This window comes from Gekko japonicus, unplaced genomic scaffold, assembly GCF_001447785.1.
Source record: "Gekko japonicus isolate JY-2015 unplaced genomic scaffold, Gekko_japonicus_V1.1 scaffold239, whole genome shotgun sequence".
NCBI classification, from domain to species: domain Eukaryota; kingdom Metazoa; phylum Chordata; class Lepidosauria; order Squamata; family Gekkonidae; genus Gekko; species Gekko japonicus.
Window position 1 is genome coordinate 741,942 of NW_015163611.1, and position 22,983 is coordinate 764,924.

Consider the following 22,983-nt stretch of genomic DNA (forward strand, 5'->3'; position numbering starts at 1 on the left):
CTACTGTGGGTGCCATGGTGCTCACCAAACTATTTCTAGCACCTACCAAGTGTTTTAAGGAAGTGGGTGGGGCCAGGTAAGGCTTTTACCCAGCAAGGCTTCTGATTGACTATTGGAAAATTGTTGGCTGTGCAGACTTCTAAAAATGTTGCTTTGGTAGCAGCTTCCACCACAGCACAAAGATCTACACTGTGCTCCTGAAGTTAAGCTGTGGCAGTCATTTTGTGGCTGGGTGGGGCTCTTTCTGGACATTTTGCGGTAGCCATTTTGTTGCTGCGCCCACAATGCTGTGTCAGAATCCCAAATGTGCTCACAGGCTCAAAAAGGTTGGGAACCCCTGTTATAAAAGCTGTACGTACAACCTAACCTAGCCGCTTTTAAAAGATATCCCCTGATGACCTGGGGTATAGTAATTCAGCATACGCAGATATCAGTTATCCAACTGCCATGCTGAATGCCACTGTTGTGCAGATGTGAAACTGCTCAAAATATTACTTGTGAGCAAATCTTCAAGACGATCAATAGACTTGACACACACTTGACAAACACACACACAGGCATTTCAACCAAGGGTACATTTTAATATTGGCTGCAATTTTTAGGAAATTCTTAGCATTGCTGGATGAGAGCTATAAGCCATTGCCAGTCAGCCCTGAAGTACCAATGGGAAAATAAAGTGCAATCTGAAGTATAGGAAGGACAACCTAGTATAGCATAGTGCCTCAGAGATGACCTGTGAACTAGGAAGTATCCAGTGAAATGTTGCATCAGCCATGAATTCACTAGATGATCTTAGGTTGTGATCACACGAGCCAGAAAAATGGGGGTGGGAGCAAGGCTATTTCTTCCAGAGGAATTTGACCTGCGGTTGCACAATCACACGTCCCTTTGAAGCTGCGGGTGCAGTCCATCAGTACATGATTAGATCCAACCACGGGTGAGTCGTTGTTTTGTGTGCCGTTTCCCCCCCATGCGCTTACCCGAGGGATCGATTAATCACACCTCCTCACCGAGGGCTCCCTATGGAGTTTCCGATTATGCGCATACTGCAAAGGGGGGGGAACAACGGCATGGAGTCGGGATGGCCTGATCAGACTCCAGAAAGTCTGTCCATGGCCCATTGCAACCCGTTTACTGCCAGGTTTTCCCCGGTGTCTTTCAACTCTGCTTCTGCAGCGGAGCAGAACGGGTTGCCGATGGCTGCAGGTCACTTCCCAGATGTTGTTGTCTGATTGCGCCCTTTAAATCCGCCCGGCATTCGCACCTATGTCGGGTCTAATCGTGCGTATGATTGCAGTCTTAGGGCAGCACAGAAACCTCAGCTTTCATGCCCTAATACAGCAATAACGTTTTATCTGTTTTTTAAGGTTTGTTTTAAGGATTAATGAGAGAGTGTATGAAGGGCTTTGAACATAAGTGCTTTTTGCACTTGTACGGTGCTTTGTACCATTTAAGTGTGAATTATTCATTATCATTCTCAGTGTGTGTTGCTGGAAAACCTGTTGAAGCTAGGGAGGGATTATTGTAAATCCTTGTTGAATAAATGGAGCTCCTAGGGTAACAATAATATAACTTGTTTCATACTGTTGGACATTGAACAGTCCTAGCGATGTTGTAGCAGGGACAGTGAATAGAAAACTAGCCCCCTAGGTTTGGGGTATAGGGGAAACAGAACACCAGTCTGCTTTGGTATTGTACATGCTCAGTGCATGTCTCCCTGAGGGTAGATATTCTAGGGGATATGATGAAGACAGTACCCCATCCTGCATCCTATATTGTGGAGCCACTGGGGTGAATTGTGTGCCTGTCCTGCAATTCCATTGAACAACGTTTATTTATTCATTAAAATATTTATACTCCAGCTTTCCTTTTGGAGCTAGTTTAAAGAAAGACACGAGAGCCACTTAAGATGAAGGAAGGCTCCTTAGGCTGAAGGAAAGCTACTGGGAGGAGGGTTGGCTCGGACCCCGTTGTGGTCTGCTTAGTAGTCCTTTTGATGCCTGGCTCAGTCCAGCACAGTCTGAGGTAAATATAAACTCGTTCACGAAAACTGTAAGGTTTTCAAGCCTGGGATGTAGCATGTCAGCTTCTGAATAAAGGCTAAATGACCATGAACACTGTTGAGCACCCATCAGCCCAGTGGAAAGAGATGAAAGCTGAAAAGCCTCATGTGGCTGGCAAGTTTTACTTCTTCCTTCTTATATGATTCCTATGGAATCCTTTAAACACTCAAGCACCCACTCCCCAAGGTTAAGATTAACTTTATTTTTCAAAAATGCCTATGCTAGTAACTGTTGCGAAAGGAAGACATAGGAATAGTGTTGACCTTTAAAGTAGGAGAAATGGGGCAGCAGGCAAACATGATTGCGCTGGAAGAATGCTTTGGATTCATGCTTAATTTTGCAATTGAGCTCTGGTATTAATTCATTAGGGTGGTTGGCATTGACCCTGTTGTTCTTCAGGCATCGTCTTTCAGGTCAAAGCAAAAATAACCAGAAGATAAAATCAATGCTATTTTTCCCCTCTGTATTTGACTAAAAATAAGAGGGGAGCAAGATCAATAAAAAGGTAATTATCTGTGGATGAATATCTGCAGTTAACAGCAAATTGACACAGACCTGGGAGTAAAACTGATGATGTTAAAACTACAAGCTTCAGTCCACTAAACAAAAAAAACCCTCAAACCCACAATTCTGTTTGTTCATTCAATTTATATATTTCAGGTATTATTGGGCTTGTTTTGTACTGAGCTTTGCCTTGCCATTATCCTTAGAATTCCCCATAATTTTCAATTTTTTATTTTAAATGTTTCATGTGCCCCCATGGTTTATTTGAAGGTTCATTTTTCTGAAAGTAGATATTCTTCTTGTCCTATTAAATGCTAGAAGAATATAAGGGAGGCCAGAATCTATGGTGTATGGTGAACATAAAAACAGGGGAGTATAGAGCTTTCCTCCGTGATGATTTTTCCCTGTGGGAAGATCTCCATAGTAGACTTTTCATGTGAACATAAGACCTTTTTTGAAAATACTAAAAGGAAACCTTTGGAAACAATATCTTTAAAAATTTTAAATGCCATTTGTTTGTATATTGTTAAAATTTACTAATTTACCTATGAAGCAGGTTTAAAACAGTTGCATTATGGAACTGTTGGTTTTTGGGTTTTCTTTCAACATGCTGTTTCAAATTTTGACTTGCTGGGGGGGTCTCCTACTCCTTTTTCGAATCACCTATTGAAATGGATGAACAGTAGAAGCAAGACAGACAAAAAACCATGTAAATCACAGTCACCTATTGAAATTGATGAACAGTAGAACCAGAACTGACAATGATGATGTTATTTTACCATCACATAGTAAAATGTACTGATACATTTGAAAGCAGATTAGACAGATTAATGGAACCTAGGTCTTTCAGTAGTGATGAGCCAGGATAATTCATTAGAAACTCAAAGTCTGAATCCAGTGGCACCTTTAAGGCCAATAAAGTTTTATTCAAGTTACAAGCTTTTGTGTGCAAGCACACTTCTTCAGGTACAGACAGGCTGTACCTGAAGACGTTTGCTTGCACACGAAAGCTTGTAACTTGAATAAAACTTTATTGGCCTTAAAGGTACCACTGGACTCAAACTTTGTTTTGCTGCTTTGGACCAACACGGCTACCCACCTGATCTATTTTTATTAGAATCTGGCTACAAATTTTGGTGCTTCCATGCCCTGCATCTTGATTTCTTGGAAACCTCTGGTTGGACACTGTTGAGAAAAGAATGCCAGCGCTACTTGATTCTTGGTCTGGTCTTGTGGGATGAATGTGTACAAGGAAAGTCATCCGTTACTTTTGATATATGGGTGGTCACAAACAAGGAACTATGGCAATGTAGACTGGAATTCCTCAAAAGAGATGACCAGGCAGTGCCAGCATGTCATATTAAGTTTGTAATGCAGTGTAAAAAACGACAGGCTACAGAGTAAAGGGAGGAAGGAGCCACAGAGTGCATTTCAGTTGAATTAGAGCAGTCTCCAGTGTAGCTGAGTTATGGGACATCTTGCCAGAGGCACGTAAGGCTTAATGAATCAATCCATAGCGCAAGAATATTTTAATTTTAACTTATTTGTGGACATGGAAGAATTTCCGAGGGAACTTTTCCTGGCTACGTTTTTGGGAAGGAGATTAGGACATATGGGCTAATTTGTTTGAACAGGACACTGTCTATCTAGATTTACTGATCCCATGAGCAGTTCCTTTCATCTTGAGTCTAGTGTAGTGTCAGTATGACACATTGAAATCCCAGGCTTCTGTGTATAACTCATTCTCTTTAAAGGCCTCAGTAAATGCCAGCCCAGGCCTTGGAAAGTTGCCCATAGAAAGCCTGAGGCAATGCCAGCAACTGAAAATTTTTTGGGGGGGGGAGCCTGATCAGGATCATCAACCCTTCAGGTTTTGAGAAAATCCCTTGTATTTGCCCTGAGTTGAGCTTTCCTCTCTGGGCTGTCTGCTTTTGCATTCCCATTTTGTTTCTTACCCTCCTAAAAGTGTTTGAGCTGGGAAATTATGGGGACAGCTGGGGCTGGCAAGTCCCCACTGGAGGATTCCCCACTCCCAGGTCCCATCACCCGTCGCTCTTCCATGTTGGCAGCAGGAGAAATTTTTTTACCATAGAGTTTACAGCAATTCCTAGAGCTATCCTTTGTCACTTCTGGTAACGGCATAGAGGCTCAAACCTTTGTTTTCTGAAATCTTGCTGATGTGCTGGAGTGAATTTACTTATTATAATAGGCAATAAAATATGTTCAGTTGTTTCAGAATCCCATAACTGAACCAGTGCCATTTGTTGCACCCAATCCTCAAAGTGCTTCATTGATGCACGCGTGCACACACACATATACACACCCCGCACCAGGTATTGTTAATAGATCTTGCACTGGGGCAGCAGGCAAGGATTATAGCAGTTTATCAAAGAAACCTTCTAATAAAACTTTCAGAGAAGATGAATGTGAAGTGATAAAGTTAAACAGCGTTGGGGATTAATCTAGAAAAAACAGTTCTGTGGGTTAAAATATTGATAATGAGGAATGCATAACTAAACATTTTTGCACTCTTAAAATGCAAAGTGAATACTAATGCCTGGAAAGGCACGAAAGGCAGCATTGCCAACTTTCGGAAAGTTTAATGGAGCATCCTCTGTTTAGTAGCAAGTTGCTTAAACCTGAACATATTGTTCCCTTTAGATAAAATTCAGACCCTGGTGCACATTCAAGCCTTTAACATTTCATTATATGCCACATTCATGTTTTTGATATGTAAAAACATGCTTTGACTTTAATGTGCTGTTGCGGTAGTGGTTTTGAAAGTAATGTAAATGCTAATACATTTAGGTGTGTGTACAGCATCTTGGTCTTTAAATAATTGTCTGTTTAAGTTGTCTTGGTATTCTCCATTTTTTTTCATTTTATATTTTTTGAAAATTTATGTAGGCTCTAGTATGCAATTTTTTTTTAGAGTTATCAGATGTAGTTCTTGGCATAAGGGTATGTTCCAGACATGTTTATATCTCCCCTCTTTTATTGCAGAAAATGTGAACGATTCTGGGTTGAATTCTTTGAGTCAGGAACTGAAAGTGCATGTGGAACAGATCTCTCCTGCTCCCCCTTACAGTCTCCTTCAACACTTTTGAGGTGTTTTTGAGATTGGAAGGAACATAGGATACGGTATGTGGGGCGAGGGCTGTGGCTTGAGAGGTGATTCATGGAACCTCCCCCACCCCACCCCCCTGGGGCAAGTTCTTGCTCTGTTGGTCAAAGGGTTCACATAAGAGGGTTACTTCCTGATGATTTTTGTGTGTGTGTATTTTTGCATTTGTGTGTGTGCCCATGTCTGGAAGTTATGGTGTCCTCTGGTGACTCCTCCAGTGGCTTGATAGCTTGCCTCTGCCTCCCGGCCCTACTATTCTCTGGAGGTCTCCCATCCAAATACTTGGTAGCCCTGCTTAGCTTCTGAGATCTGACAAGATCAGGCTTGCCTGGGCTATTATCTAGGTCAGAGCCTGGTTTTATTTTTCGCAGAGCTGCAGCCTCACCACACTGTGTATCCAACTTTGATCTTGACTGTCCCCTGATTCTCAAGAGCAGCTTTTTGCAGGAACATTGAGCTGCAATGAGATGGGGAGGGGATGGGAGAGATCAGTTCTATGAAATTCTTCCTTTCCCAGTTTGCATGCCTTACCATGGAGCGGGATTCCATTTATAGTTGGGTATATGTGCTGGGGGAGTGAAGGCAGCATGGTATAGCCTGATCTCATCAGCTCTCAGAAGCCTAAAGAGGGTCAAAGACCGCCTGTCAGCTAGCTGCCATTTTTGTGTGCTTCCCCCCCCCCATGTTCCCATGCTTGCAGCTCTCAGCTGGCAATAATTATGCTTGGGAGAGACATGGGAGCTAGACGCCGTTATCAGTCTGGCCTTGTGAGGTGGGATGAGGTGGTATGAGCGTCCGGTTCACTTTTGGTGTGAATTATTCTGCTCAGGATGCCCTGCGACTCTCCTGCTCATTATGTAATCTTCCGCCGGGAGCAATCCCCCGTGCACGCTCGAAGTTCATTTGCTTAGCTAGTGGCCTTGCTCGACTATATCTATTGGGTGTTCCCGCCTTCTAGTCATTCCTAACAATAATCCTGTGGACATGGTACCAGTCTTGTGCCTTAATAAACATAACGCTTCAGGAGAAACGTGTGTGAAGAGTTACTTGCTGTGGAACCTGACACTGCCAAGAAAGACCCTGCAGAGGAAGGGAGTGCCTTGAAACATCCCTTGCTCAGGTTGGATTGCCATAAGTCAGCTACACCTTGATGGCACTTTACACACAGACATATATGAGCTGGTGTCGTATTCTCATTCATAAATAGAAACAAATAAACATATTTTATTAAGGAAATAATTATTATTTTGATTTTGAAGTTGAATCCCTGTTAGCACAAGAAATACAGTTCTTTGGCTTTAGACTGGTTGAATGTTTGCTTTTCCTTGCATTATAACCTGAAAGGCAGATACGTAAAAAGTATGAAGAAAAGATAATTTATGTGACTGATCTTAAGGGAAGATGGGGGACAAAGAACTCCTACAAGAGAGTAAGTGTGGGGGCTTTGCCGTGGGGAAGGAAGATATTGTGATAAATGTACTGAACAAAACATTAAGGGCTAAATTTCATTCAGTTTGATTTAATGATGTGTCATTCTCCATGTGGTACAGTTTCCAGTACCTCTCATGTTGCCGTTGTGTCTCTAAAATGTGTGTGCTTAGCATCTGTTGTTATGTCATTTTGTAAAAAGATACAACCTTGTTAGAGGAAGTGTAGGAAGTGAACAGTAGCTTCAAACTAGAATTTATCAGCAAACTGCATCCGTCATTCAAAAAGCTTGTTATATATGGTCATTTTCCCCTGCAAAAAATGGGAGAAGCATTCCCCTTAGTATAATGTCCAACCTTATAGTTGTAGTTAGCATGTACCGGCTTGCAGGCTCCAAGTACCAGGTGCCGGATGTCAAGCAAGGCATGGACGTTCAGCCCAGGGCAGGGGCCAGAAGTCAGATAAAGCAGAGTTGTTCAGTTCAAGGTCAGGGGTCCAGAAGTCAGGCAAGGCAGAGTCAGTGGCTTAGCATCAATTGTACACTTTGCGTCCATGCCTAACAGCCTTTCTCAGCTGGCTTTATAGCCCCACAACTAAGGGTCATGCTTCCAACCAGTTGCTCAGAAGCAATCCTGCAACTACTCATCTTTGTTATCAGCAAGCAGCTGGCGTTGGACCAGGAGGCATGCACTTTGTCATCTTGTCTGTAGCATTGTTCTCAGCCTCCATCTGTGGCACTCTAAGGGTGTAGGTGATACTGGTGGGCTGGGAATGGCCAACTGAGGTTCATCTGCTGAACCTGAACCAGGGCTGGAGGGTGTACAGCACCTTACAGTTAGCTTCATTGAACTTAATTTGGTCAGTTTATTTTTACAGTCCTTAGACCAGTCATACAAAAAGAAGTACACCTTCTTCATTGAACTTAATTTGCCACATTGTTGCCCAATTACCCAATTTGTGGAGATCCTTCTGGAACTCAACAGTTGACCTTGGTTTCCAGCATCCTGAATAATTTTGTGTTCTCTATCAACTTGACCACTACCCTGCTCACCTCCAGTTCCATATTATTTATGAACAAATAGCACCAGCCCCAGTATTGATTCTTGTGAGATACTGTCCATTTATTCTTAACTCTCTGTTTCCTTTTGTTTAGCCAATTTTTAATCCATAAAATGATGCATTCTCTTATCCCATGACTACTAAACGTATTGGGGAGTCTTTGACATAAAAATCATACGTTTTAGGGTTCCTTGTTGAAGATACTTAAAAAAAAATCTTGATACTGTGAGCACGACATTAATATTAATTATTAATTAATAAGATAAAGGTAAAGGGAAGAGTGGAAATAAAAAATATTTATTTGTTTGTTTTAATAATACTTTCCATTTATTAATCCCTTTCCCCAGTGGGCTCAAAGCAATGTACAGTTACTCAGTATAGACAAGGGACTAACGATGTTTGTAGGGGAAAGGGAAGACAACATATATTCATTTTTAATTGCACGCGGCATCACTGCCCGGTGTAGACATCTTCTGGCTTGGCTCCGTCATTTTCCGCATGGCTGCTTGTTGACCAGGCTTCAGGACCCGTATGTCCATCGCCACACTGCCACCGCCTGACCAGATTCACTGCAGGGATTCTTTCGTAGCTGAGAAATTATTTCACCTTTCTAAACCTCGACCAGGACGTCCGACCGTCAGCTAACACTCTCCCACAAGGGAGATTGGCGTGCCCACCCTCTCTAAGGAGTGGTTCCCATTTTATCTACTTGCCGAAGCTTTCGAATCGCTGGGTGGACGATGAGCTGGGGACAACAGGCTGGCTGCTCACACCAGCGCGGGGCTCGAACTAACACAGTTCAGATGTTAAAACAGTGGGATATGCCACAGAGAAAGGAAGCTGAGTTTTAGAAATTTTGAATGAGAAGTTATACTTGCTACGTGTTAAAAATGGGATTCTACATACAAACTCTGTTTATTTATGCAGGCCAGTAAGGTTATACAAAAGGAATTCCCTGAGGCTTTAAGGTCACTGTCCATTTAAGTAAAGAAACCACTTTCCTTGATCTCCCCAATCCTAAAGTGACTGGAAAAAGTAAACTTGGTTAGGATCAAAGAAGTTTTATTTTAAGGACTCTCTTTTATATATATTTTTTGAAATGTAATATATAATTTTATATAATTTTTTAAAAATTGTATATACATTTTAAAATCTTTATAAAACTGCATTTAAAAACATACCACAAATAAATGTGCAGAATTGTTTGTTACTGAAATGAAAAAATAATTGCCTTGAAAACAAAATATAACTGACCAATTTTGTTTTGTTTTTTTAAATCCTCGGAAAGTTGGTCCATTTGTGATTGCTGGAAAATAAATTGTAAATAGGCCCACAAAAATATTTCCATCATAAAATTTACTGTTTAATGTTAAATATAGCTATTTAAAATAATTAAATCCAGATTATTTTTCTGCTATTTTAGTACATTCCTAATGAAAAAGACAAATTATGTTTTCCCCATTTTACTTTTGTACATTGTGTGAGTTGTGGGTAAAGAAAATGAATTATTGTAGTGATCTGCATGCTGTGCTGTGCTTCTACAGAGTCCTCATCTGAAACACAGTGTCAGCACGTTTTCTGTGGTGCAAGACCCAAACAGAGTATTTTTAGGAAGCTGTTAGAAATGTATCCCACACTGAGAATTCAAGTGGTATAAATTACTTCAGACCTGGTGTTTACAGCCACTGAAGCTATTATTTGGTATCTTATGGGGCAATTTGGGTATCCAAATGGGTCTTCTTGGGTATCCAAGAGGCTTTTCTCTCCATCACTGATTCCTTCTTTCTTCTCAATCTCTTGGATTAGGGCTTCTTGAAATGCAATTTTTGAAGACAGCCATAGAACAAAATTATTTTTCATTTTGTCAAAGGTAAAGAAAAGATCCAAATGGCCTTTTTTATAAGGGAAGGGAGAATGATTGACTAAATAACACCCCTTTGTTTCTTGCTTTCTTTGTTGACAGGCAGCCTCTGAGATTCCCTCTGAGAAAAGGCGGAAGCTGCCTTTGGCCGAGATGTCACGGCACCACAGCCGGTTTGAAAGAGATTATCGCACAGGATGGGACCGCCGAGAATGGAGTGCCAATGGGAACCACGTGAACAGCAGTAACTGTAACAGCGCAGTCAACAGCAATAGCAACAATCGACCAGGGCTTCTGCCTGTGCCAATCGTGCCCTCACGGCTACACGCTCCAGCTACAGTTGCTTGTACCACTGTCAACAGTGATGTTATAACTACCCTTGTGGCCAACTCTTCGGCAGCTTCAACAACCAAAGTAAGAAACAGATTTTGTGTGTCCTGTAAGGCCTACTTAAGGAAAGCCTCCAGAGGAGCAGTGCCACCTTTCCCTTTTAGATCACGTTGTTTCTTGATTGTTTTTTTTTTAAAGCCTGCTGGAAGTTAGGATAAACAGTGTAGATGTTGACAGGGCTCCTTAGATCTTACCACATCATACTTTCAACAAGAATTCTTTAAAAAATCAAGTTAAATAAGCTTTGTTGTGCACTTCTAAGTCTGAATGACACAAATGACACCAGCCTTGGTACTTCTAGATCAAAATCATCTTGAGAATAAGCACAGACATTTACCACCACACCAGTGTTATTTTTGCTTGCCTGGAAATGCCTTTGTGTCACAGAGTGGCTTAAGCTGTGGGAATGATGATCAGTGGATCTGACTAAGGTTTGAATACTTTCAGAGCCTGGTACAACCATTTTGATCATGACCAGGGTTCCCTCTAAGCTGAGTTAGTGTGAGCTAGCTCACAGGTTTTTAGCCTCTGGCTCACATATTTTTGTCTTAGCTCAGGAAGGAGGGCTCCAGAGCAAACTAATTTATGCAGCAGCCAAATCTCCTGCTCACAACTTTAATGCCAATAGCTCACAAAGTAGAATTCTTGCTCACAGGACTCCATAGTTTAGAGGGAACATTGATCATGACTTGCCAATACTACCTCCCAACCAGAACTAAGTTCTCTACCAAAAACTTTTACTCTTTTCTGTCACTGTTGGAGATGCTGTAATTTCCCGGTTTCCAACTGCAGTGTCTTCCACTGCTCTCTCTCCTTTTCTTTCTGTATTGAGTGGTGTCGCCACGCCAAGTTCTGATGTTGTCACATTTAAACTAAACTATCTCAGGTGTTTGCCTTCCCCGCCTATCAATTGTCTTTTCACTCTATTTAAAATGACAATTGTTGCCATCATGCATCCATTTTGGCATGTCTTTCTCTCGCCCTTCAGTTTGACCGTAGTCTGTCTGGTCTAGAAACGGTCTGGGGGAGAGGGAGAGTGGGGGGCGGGGATCCCAAGGAATTTTCTTTTTGATTTTTCTGATGGAAAAATTGTAAAATTTGCAGAGCACTGAAAAGAATAATGTTCTTTTGGTATAAATGAAATGCTTTTAAAGACAAGGTTATGGTGATGAAAAGTGCCGTCAAGTCGCAGCCAACTTGACGAGACCTTATAGGGTTTTCAAGCCAAGAAATGAACAGAGGTGGTTTGCCAGTGCCTGTCTCCCCATGGTGACGCTAGACTTTCTTGGTGGTTTCCCATCCACGTACTAAACAGGGCTGACCATGCTTAGCTTCTGAGATCTAACAAGATCAGGCTAGCATGGGCCATCCAGGCCAGGGCAAGACAAGGTTGTATTCACTCACGATGCATAGTATGAAGATTTTTATGTAAAATAACCTACAGCATTACATAAGGATAATTCCTGTGGGCTAAATCGTACCAGTTTTCAGCTCAATCTCTTTAGGTCAGGGATTCCCAGTGTAATGCCCCGTGGCCACCAAGCGTTTTTAGAAAGCAGGCAGGGCCAGGTGTGGCTTTTGCCTAGCGGGGTTTCTGATTGGCCCTTGGAGATCTAATGGGCTATGCAGGGTTTTTTAAAAAAATTGCTTCAGTAGCAGCTGCAACCACAGCACACGGCTCTTCACAGCATGACTGAAGGTAAGCTGTGTGTATGCAAGAAAATATTTTTACACAATATGTTCATTTTAAAAGGCATACTGCTAAAGAGAGCATCTGCCTGAAATGTTGAAGAGTTACTATTAGAGTTATGCATTACCTCAGTCCCTGACGCACTGTGGCCAGCCCTGGCTGCTGTAGCAGCTATTTTGTGGTTGGCTCTGACTTCTGCACTCACCACCCTGTATCAGAATTCCAAAGGTGCTCGCAGGCTCACAAAGGTTGGGGACCCCTGCTGTAGATTCTCTCTCGCTGCAGCCCTTGCCCTGTGTTGCTTTGGTGGTGGTCAAAAGGGATCCCCCCCTTTTGCCGGTGGAAAAGCTGATGATACAACCCTGTGTATCCTGTAGGCATATACAATATAATTTTAACATACAATTTTTTAGTTTAATGTGACTGATTTTGTTTCCACTCAGTATGCCATAATGTGTAGGATGATGATCTGCTGTTGAATAGTTCAGTGTTTTCAATGTGATAAAATGTAACTTGATATGCAAATGTGCTGCTAGCCATATGATGACTATACAAGACTGTTTCTGTCCAAATAACACACTTTTTTCCGTTTTCAACTTTTATTTTTTTCTTACCTCTAAGATACATGTGCTAAGATAACATAAGGTGCAGCAGTTTGCAGATTTCTCTTTCTTTAGTATTGGGCATATTTGCAATTTTGCTTGTAGAAAACTGAGAGATTTATACTTTTTAAATTGATAAATATGCCAAGTTGTACCATTTTATGTGCTAAGGTATATGTGGTGTTATTCATATTGTTAAAGCTTGATAAGAGTAAATAATGTGTATATTTCCATTTATCTCAGACTTGGGGAGGGGAAGTGGAAATTTTTTTAATGGCTTAAAAATTTCAAAAAAAAACCCTAGTTTTTGGCCAATAGCTCCTCAAAAAGTCTAGCATCTCATCACATCTCATCACATTTACAGACAGCAGCATTTCCAGAGAGACTCTGAGCTTTGCCCAGAACTTAGCCATTGGATCAATAAATATGACCTCTTAGCAATTAATCAGGGTACTTAGCCACAAAGGAATTCTGCTGTGTTAGCACTCTGCCATAGAAAGAAACTATGCCCACATTACTGTTTCCCATTAAAAGGTTCTTGGCTTACAATGAGCTAGGTGAATTGCCTGCCAAAGAACCAGTTCCCATGAGGTTTGTGCTGCATTCACTGGGTTGGTGGGACAACTTTAGAAAAGGGATGTCACGAGCTGGGCCGGGAATGACGTAGGGCACACTGTCAGAGCACAGAGTGAGTAAGACAAGAGCACCAACTCAAGAAACATAGTCAAGGTCCAGTCCAAGGTTGTGCACAGCGTCAGGAATCTAATCTGAGGGTCAATCCATACAGCAGGGTCTGAGAATCTGAGAGTCAGAAAAGAGTCCTATGCAGTGGTTGCAGAGTCAGAAAGATTTCAATTTGTTGCTTCCACACCTAACAGCTTCCCTTGGCTGGTTTTTATAGACATATGTTTAAGGGTCAGGCTTACAGCCAGCTGCTCAGCTGCTCAGGAATAATACTGCAACTGCAGCTGGCATCAGGCCAGGAGAAATGCACACTCAGGAATAATCCTGCAACTGCTCAAGCAGCTGGCATCAGGCCAGGAGAAATGCACTTTGTCGTCTCTCCTGTCGTTCTGTTCATAGCTTCTGTCTGCGTGCTCTAAGGGTGTGGGTGATACTGGAGGGATGGAAACGATCAACTGTGTTTCACCTATTTAATTAGGGCTGGAGAATTTCAGTGGTTCTATACCAGCTGTTGGCTCTGAATACTAACAATCCCGCAGCTCACCTTTCTGCCTACTGGCATCTGCTGACTCAGACCTGGCTACAGGGGACTCCTCTTTGCCTGAGGAGTCCTCGCTCTTGCTGAGCCCTGGCTGGCCCACAACACCAGATCTCATTTCACCTCCCACCTCCCACCTCCAGTAATCCCCCCTGTGAGGATGGGAGAGGGTATATGGTGTAGCTCATATATGGTTGGCTCCTACCCTTAGTCCAAGCAAAGCATGACACCTTCCTGTAGTCCAAGGAGTCTTCCTCCAACTTGCTTTTCTATTGGAGGAAGAGCCATCTAATTTGGAGGAATTCTCCTTAGGCTGCAGGATCACTCCTTGAAGAATGGTTGGATCCATCCACAGTGCTTAGACTACATACTGGAACCATACTACTTACATAAGCTCTACAGAATACACTGTGGTTCTTAGAGCACTGATCTCATTATGAACATCTTCAAGGGACAAATTCCATAGATAACTGCAAACAAATTTTCACAAGCCGATTAGTATGTGAACAAGGAATGATAGGGTATACAGGTAACAGGCATATGGGCAGAAGTATATCATGGGAATTGGGCAGAAGTGTATCATGGAAATTGCAATTCATGTTGCGAGTACTAACATCAGTTACTGGATATCCTAAGCAAGAACATACACACAAGAATGAACAAGTTTATTTATTCACTGGTTTAAAATATTTATACTATATAAGGGCCAGGGTGGCTTATGATAAAACGTCCAAAGACATCAAAAGCTAATAGTCATACTTAACACAACCATAATAAAAGTTACAACATCTGTGATTATACTCAGCCGCTCTTAACGATGCTACCAAACTTGCTCTCAGACTTGAACTAGCCATCACACTCTCCCGTAAGTGTTCCCTATAACAATAGCAGTATGTTGCCAGCATCTAAATGCATTTTAAGAAACTAGGGGACATTAAAATTGAAAGAAAGACATTTGTTACCTTATTCATTCTTTTAAATATTAGGCATTTCTGATTTCCATAACTTTTCTTAAATCAAAACTTTTGAAATTAGGGCATGGCTGTTTATTGTTCCTTTCTAGTTTATAAAAACAGCTAGACAAGCATGCTGGATAATAAAAAGGAAATTAAACAATTCTATAAATGTTTGTGGCAACAGAAAAGGTCTCCAAATGCACCTCCTAACTTTCTTTAAAAACTGTGTGAGCCAGACAAAACAGATGCTGAAAGGGGAAAGGGAGACAATAAAGTTATTTAAAGAAAGCCAAAGGCAAGCTTACAATTTTACAGCATTTCCATAACGCATTGGTTTAACCACCCACAGTAAAGCAGTACTTTCAGTAGTGCAGGGAGGGGGAAACATTTTGGCTAAGGTTTATGCCATGAACATCTTTTTAAAAAATGACTACAGCATTTTGAAATTATTTCCATTTGTTAACAGCCAAGCTGAAATAGCAATTCACTAAAGTGCGACATTATGTAGTTGCTTTTTGGATATGTTTAGGCTGGAGTATTAGGAGACAAGTTCTGAAGCCAGCATAGTGGTTTCATTTGTCTTGACCTCTTGCTTCTGGATATTTTGTGCTGCGTCCATCTGTTGGCTATTGTTGATCTATCTTTGCTCCAGATGTTTGAGTCCATTTGAGGTTGAGCTGCTATTTCAGCATAAAATTTTGTATGGCTTCTTTATTCACTGATCGCATTTCAGTATTCAAAACTATTGCTGAAAGAAGAACTCTGATAAGTGTTTTAGATATCTAAGTATTTTATTTTTAAAAGGTACACTTTTGGACCATCACAGACTTGTGTGAAATTCTTGACAAAGCTCCAGATCTACAATTTTGGTACTGTTCTCTGAGAAGGGAAACTTTCTTGATTTAGTTCTGTCCACCTGAGATTTGAATTTGGTCTCATTTTGTTTGTAGGGGCAATGCACAGCAAGGTGTATGTTGTAATCACAGTTTTGAGCCTTGTATGAATAAGCAGGTCAAGGTAAATTACTAATCACTCTGGCCAAATCACTGTGATTGCAGACAAGGATGATGTTCTTTCTTCACACGGGCTTATCCCAATAGCATTATAAAAGTAAAGAACATTGTCTAGGAGGAGGAGGTTGGATTTATACCACGCCCTTCACTACCTGAAGGAATCTTAGCGTGACTTACAATCTCCTTTCCCTTCCCCTCCCCACAACAGACACCCTGTGAGGTAGGTGGGGCCAAGAGAGCTCTCTCAAGAACTGCCCTTGAGAGAACAGCTCTGAAAGAGCCATGACTGACCCAAGGTCACACCAGCAGCTGCATGTGGAGAAGTGGGGAATCAAACCCAGTTCTCCCACATTGGGGTCTGTGTTCCTAACCACTACACCAAACTGGCAGATCACTACAGAGTATAAGGGAACTGAGTGTAGGAATTGCTCTATAGTCACTATTTCATTTCTTTTCAAGGAGTCTGAGCAATTTATGTCCCTTCACTCCATTTCCTGTTTTTGTATCTTCCTGCCTTTGCCTGCGAAGTAAATTTTTTGTGGAGTTTCTGGGAATGGAAAGAAGAAAAATAGCTGTTGACTGCAGGGTTGCCAGTCAATGGCTGCCACGGAGCGAGATGGGGTGGTAACATTGGGGGGGGGGAGGTGCCATCAGCATGATATCACTTCTGGGGAAAACCATCGAGTTTCTGACAATTCCTAGGGTGGCATGATGTCACTTCTGGCTTTCTGCCGAAAGTGACATCATACCAAAGGTGATTTTGAAATTTCTCTCCAACCAGTCAGTGGAGCAGGGGTGGGACGTTGCTGGCAAGAGGTCTCTTGCCATAGTGAAGATCTGGCAGCCCTTATTGATAGCAGTTACCACCCCTAACAGAAGAAGCTAGGATTAGAAAAAAACTACTCTCCCCATGCCTCCCATTTTCCTGTCTTAAAAGGACGGGTCAGGATAACCACAGCCTAGATAACTGCATCCCATGTGCTCTTCTGCTCCTGTGGAAAGCACCTGAATTCCAGCCCCCTTCAAAGCAGAAGCCAGTACCTTCAGCCTTCCAGGCTGTTCCTCAAGGGGTGAAGCCAGAGCAGAACACCTCATCTCTGGGTAGCTTACAGAGGATGGTGATGATCATTAGTTTGCAGTGCCTTTTGTGGGCTCATCTATACTCCAAGTTCGAGACCCGAGTGTGCCGCATGACGGAGTGAGCTCCCGTCTCTAGTTCCAGCTCCTGCCAACCTAGCAGTTTGAAAGCAAGAAATTGCAAGTAGATAAATAGGTACCACTTCGGTGGGAAGGTAACAGCATTCCGTGCGCCTTGGTGTTTAGTCATGCCAGCCACATGACCACGGAAACGTCTTCGGACAGCGCTGGCTCTTTGGCTTTAAAACAGAGATGAGCATCGCAACTCTTAGAGTCGGATTCGACTGGCTTTCGAGCAACCTTTACCTATACTCCAAGCTAGTCCATTCACTTTTCTTGACCTTTGAAGATCAGATTGTCTCAAGGTTGAACTTGCACATGCAGGTTTCCCAGGAAGTTATGTTGTGTATTGTTCTGGAGGGTCTTAAGTCAAAGAGGTGGGGTGGGATATAAATATTTTAAACAGACAGTACATAAGGTGGGAGACTTTCACTCAAGGATAACGGATTGGCAGATCTTACAGTGATAGATGCCAAACTTAACATTCAGAGAGTTAATTGTGTTTGCAGGACCTGATCTTGGCGAGAAGTATTGCACTGTATCTACCTTGTTGGAACAATATTTCAGGCTCAGAACACCTTCGCCCCCCAGATAAAAAAACAACAACCCACCAACAACATCTGAACAGACAAGGAGGCACCTGTACTTTTCAAGGAAGCCACCTGCCTTCTCAATAGGCAAGAAAAAGCACTTTTCTACTTTAGCTTAGAATGCTTCACTTCTCCATCAGATACTAAGTTGAGCATCAGTGGATCAGCTAGTGCTCAGTCATCAAGCATTTAGTGAGCAATCAGGTTGAGGGTTCTTGTCATCAGTTTCTTTGCTAACTAATGGAAACAAGCAGGTGTCTCTATTTGAACGGTGATACCAGGCAGAAGATGCAAGTCTAGTTGATACAAGCCCATTGGCCATGCAGGTGCAGTCTTTTTGTTTCATTTGTGGGACTGGGTTGGGAAATACCTGGAGATTTTGGGTGGTGCCTGGGGCAGGTGGGACCTTAGCAGGATATAGTGCCATAAAATCTTGAAAACAGCCATTTTCTCCAGGGAAACTGATCTTGGTCATCTGGCGATAAATTGTAATAGTGGGAGAATTCCAGGTAGCACCTGGATATTGGCAACCATATTCATTTGGCATTCCCTCAGTGATCTCTCCTTCCTGTCCACCGTTTTAATTGTAGGGTTTTTTGGTATGTATTTTAGTTCTGGTTATAATTATGTTAATGTGTTGGGGGGTTGAGTTGATCGGTTGGCTGGCTTTAATAGTTTCAAAATGTGGTTTTTATTATGTATGTTTTGGCTTGTTGGCTGCCTTGGTGGCCTTTGAGAGGGAAGAGAAATGGGATAGAATTTTTTTTAATAAATAAAATAATTTATAACAAGATGAAGTAAACAAGGATAGAATGTAAATGTTGACTGTATTAGCACTCCCCTCCCTTGACATGTTAAAAGTTCCTGTAAGTCCAGCATTGGCAAGTGATGATGTTGTACTTATTATTTCTTCCTGAGGGTGCTGATTTTTCATATGCTAAATCATTCACATGTGCACCAACTTTTCAGAAAACAAATATAATTGCTTTATGACAAAACAAATCCAGGAGGCAGAAGGAATTTTTTTTAAAGGCTAACACCAAGCAGCATTATTAGCACAATTTTTTGACAGTTATTCCCTGTCCAGAAAACTGGAATTTATGGAGGATAGGTCTATCAGTGGCTACTAGTCCTGGTGACTGAGGGGAACCTCCACATTCAGAAGCAGTAAGCCCTTGAAACTCAGAGCCAGGAGGCAACATCAGGGGAAGGCTTCGGCCTCTATGCCCCATTGTTGGCCCTCCAGAGGAACAGGCTGGCCACTGTGCGAGGCAGGATGCTCTTCTAGAGGGACCATTGGTCTGATCCAGCAGGGCTCTTCTTACGTTCTTGTGAATCATTCTCCCAAGAAAGGCAAGCCAGTTACTTCTACAAGTTCTGTGTGTCTGTATATGCTAGGGAGATTTAAGTAGCGTTTTAGCTGTATATGTCATAGTAGATGACACTGCTTTATTATTTTTTTTCCTAAGCCATACAAAGCTGCTTAAAACACATTGTAAAAATGAAATTAACAAAAGCATTCATAAATGTGTGCCTGTGTTTGATAAATTAAATTTTCCCCTGCAGCTCAGGGTTGCTTTGTTCAGATGATTAACTCTAGAAAGAACTGACATCCCAATTAATCTATATAGTCAGCCAATACAAATGCTTGTTTTATTGACTTGCAATGTGTTTATCATCCCTTGAAAGAACTAAGAGGTCTGGCCAGACTCTAGTCCCAGCCCCATTTGAAGATGAAAGCCGCTGAGTTTCAAGTACTAATTTACATCATGAAACACTTAGAAGATCACACGTGCAACATATTTTGGTATACAAAGGGGTGTTTCCAGTCCCTGGCACTTGGATCAAAACGTATTTTCACTTCAGAAGGGAAAAGAGTCTGGAGTATCCAGTAAGTCAGTCAAAGTGAGTGTTAGCCAGGAGCTATTTACTTTGAGTCCTTTACAATCGTTTTCATTTTCTTCCCGGCATGTATCTTCAATTTTCCTTTAAAGTTTACTTTAATCTATCTGTTGATTCAAATGAAACAAGAAATCTTTTACATATAAAAGGTAATGCTGTCATCTACATTTCTCTGATTCCAGAGACACTAGAAATCCTTTCCCCCCTGCTTATGAAAGGGGAATTGCATTTGTAAAAAGGTTTAGCTTTTTTTCATTCCAGAGTTCCAGTTTTGCAACCTACACATGCACACAGATGCTAACAGTGCTTTGCAATAATTTTTAAGCACCTAGGTGTGTTGGTTTTATCTAGCTGAACTGAACAACTGGGGGCACCAAATAAAAGAGAGGATTTCCTTCCCCCATAATACATCTGATCTTTAACTGTGACAGCTGCTCTTCAGGTGAATGGTGTAAACTGTGGGTGAACACATCCCTTTACTGGATCAGACCATCCCTTTACTGGATCTGACCATCAGTCCATCAAGGTTAGCACTGTCTACTCAAACAGGCAGTGGCTCTCCAGGTTTGCAGGCAGAGGTTTTTCACCTCAATTCCTACCCAGTCCTTTAAACTGGGGAGGCCAAGAATTTAACTGGGAGCCTTTTGCACGCCAGACAGATGTGGTGCCACTGAGCCATGACTGCTCTCCTAGAGAAATCACACCTACATGAAATCGCTCATGAAGCTGAATCAGACCATTGGTCCAACAGGGTCAGTATTGTCTACTCAGACTGGTGGTGGCTCTCCAGGGTCTCACCTACTTCCTGGTCCTTTTACCTGGAGATGCCAGGGATTGAAACAAGGACCTTTAGGATGGAAAGCAGAGGTGCTCTTTCTTTTAAATTTCAAACATTCCTCATGATATTTTCTTCATCGAGATCACTGTTTCCCAGCCTATGGGTTGGGGCCCAAAAGTGGGTTGCAAAGCCTCTGAAAGTGGGTCACAGCTCTCCTTAATGTTCGCTCCTGCTCTGTGCATCATCCTTTCTCTTTGTCCTCCTTGTCAACATCTCAAATTCCCACCTTCCACCTTTCCTTGCAGCAATGTGGGGGTGGGGGAAGCTGCCCAGCAACTAGTAACTTTACGGTAGTAGCTGGAAGTAGGGGAAAATAGAATTCCACTTACTTCGGGGCAGCTGTACCCTTTTGTGTGGTGTGTGGGAGTTTTTCAACAACATCTAGTTGGTCACTGTAGAAAATGGAATGTTGGACTAGATGGGTGACAAGGTAACTGTTTGCCACAGGTGCCAACCGCCCCCCCCCCCGGGCTGGTCCTGGATAGATCACCATACCAAATAAACTTGTATTTGTGGGTCAGCATCCCAAAAAGGTTGGGAACCAGTGATCTAGATTGCCTGCTCCCTTAATGCTGGTTCCTAGTCAATGGGCTAAAACATTCAGGTACCTTCTGTAAGAGATGAGGACAGGAAAAGGAAGCAAGATAGGTGATAGGAAGCAGCCAGCTCTTTTTGCTAGACTACCAGTTGACATAAGAACATAAGAGATGTCAATGTTGGATCAGGCCAAAGGCCCATCCAGTCCAACACTCTGTCACACAGTGACCAAAAATACCAGGTGCCATCAGGAGGTCCAGCAGTGGGGCCAGGACACTAGAAGCCCTCCCACTGTGGACCCCCTCCCCAAGCACCAAGACAATTGGAAACAATAGAAAGAACAACACTATCAGTTCTTAGTGATCTTCTAGTATGGTTTTCTGGGTTCTGTGGAAAGAAGGCATGTGTAAGCCATTCAGAATTATTATTGCTTTGGTACTTAAGGTCAGTCTTAATTTTCAGGACGTGTGAGGAAAATGGAATGTAGACTTTTGTTTCTGTAATGAGATTCTGAATTAACTTTTTGATTTTTTCTCTCTCTCCTCCCTTGAATGTGGCCATCACTGTCTAGGAAGATGAGCCTAGTGAGATCCCACTGCCTGGACCCCCAAAGCACCAGCGCTGGAATTTCTGAGAGAGTTATATGTAGGAACTGGCAGATAATTGATACGTCTATATGATGAGGGATTCATGGCACTCTCTGACCTTTCACTAATTGGCATTCTTTCTCAGTCTTGTCCATTCCAGGTCTGATTTAACCACAAAAAAAAAGCCTTTTGCTAACAGTTTGAAAGATTTTTTTTAAAAGAGTCACCAAATGATTTAAACACTGACAGTCATTTTTATGTAGGCCAGTCACTGTGAATCAATTACTGTTCCTGACTGCAGTAACACATCCCTCAAAAATAGAGCAAGTTTAAAAAACACAAGTCGCAATGCACAGAATTTCTGGGAGGTGAATCACAAACCACCCATTTTTCTTTGTCCACTTTGCTTTGTATCTTTTTTGTCAGGTCCCCCACCCCCACCCCCAGTTTGTCCATCCGTGCTGGTGCTGGTGCTTTTCTTACAGTGTGTGAGCACTGTAACATTTGGCTATGCAAAACGATGGCCCACTAAAATTGATCTAGGCATGTGAAAGAGAGTTCTGACTTGCACTGTTTTCATGCTGCTGATTTCACAAGGGTCATGGGGGGATGCCCTTGTGATCAGTTCTGCAATGAAAGGGACTCGTGAAGCAATTTCCTTTTTACGTGTAACCTAATAAGCCAGAGCACAGAGCATTTGGGAACAGTCTTCTGCTGCGGCCTCTTGTCAGAAACCTTCATGGTAGTGCACATCCTAGCTAGTTTCACCTTTCGCAACTTAGGGCTAAAACTGTGGATTTTTGGATCCCGGAAATAAAGTTGGTGCCACTGAAAACAAAGAGAGCAAGTTGGCTATCAAACGAGTGGTGACACATCCCTAACATAAAAGAGTGTGTTATCTGTTAAGTGTTGAAGTGGAACTCTCTCTCACTACCTGCACAATTGATTTTTCGTTTAGCAGATTGTCTATTCGTTGTCTCTTCTGTTACAGCTCTGAATAAAAAAACCCCAACTTCTTTGGTCGCCGTCCCCGGCTTTTTAAGCTACAGTATACCTGTTTCTTATTTTCTTCCGAAGCCCGTTTTTCTTCTCCTATCCTGTGCTCTTGAGGTTCAAATTGTACTTCTCATAGATGTAGTTCTACACATTTCTGCACTTGCAAATGTTGGCTTGATTACCATAATCACCTTATGAGGAGACAGTTTTCACACTGCATAGTTGAAGGCCTTCTGCTGAGAGGAGAAACTGTTGGCACAGTGGTAGAGCATCTGTTTGGAATCCAGAAGATCCCAGCTTCAGTTCTTGGCAACTCCAGTTAAAAGGTAGTTTTAGGTGGGTAGCTGTGTGGGTCTAAAGTAGAGGGGTAAGATTTTGAGTCAAAGCTCCCTTCATCAGATCTTGCTCCAGTTAAATTTTGCTC

The 22,983-nt window shown here is 42.1% G+C and overlaps 1 protein-coding gene across 2 annotated transcripts in view; it reads left to right on the forward strand.

Annotated features, from left to right (window-relative positions):
- The window catches only part of KLHL29 (kelch like family member 29), a 554,920-nt gene that overhangs the window by 109,174 nt on the left and 422,763 nt on the right, over window positions 1-22,983 (forward strand). The window contains exons 1-2 of one of the 2 annotated variants that reach the window (XM_015407337.1): window positions 9,985-10,048; window positions 10,142-10,453. In XM_015407337.1, the coding sequence (XP_015262823.1) occupies window positions 10,193-10,453 (261 nt within the window). In that variant the 5' untranslated portion in view covers window positions 9,985-10,048; window positions 10,142-10,192. Of the gene's footprint in view, window positions 1-9,984; window positions 10,049-10,141; window positions 10,454-22,983 lie in introns of those variants that run through there. The other variant, XM_015407338.1, reaches the window with a different exon arrangement.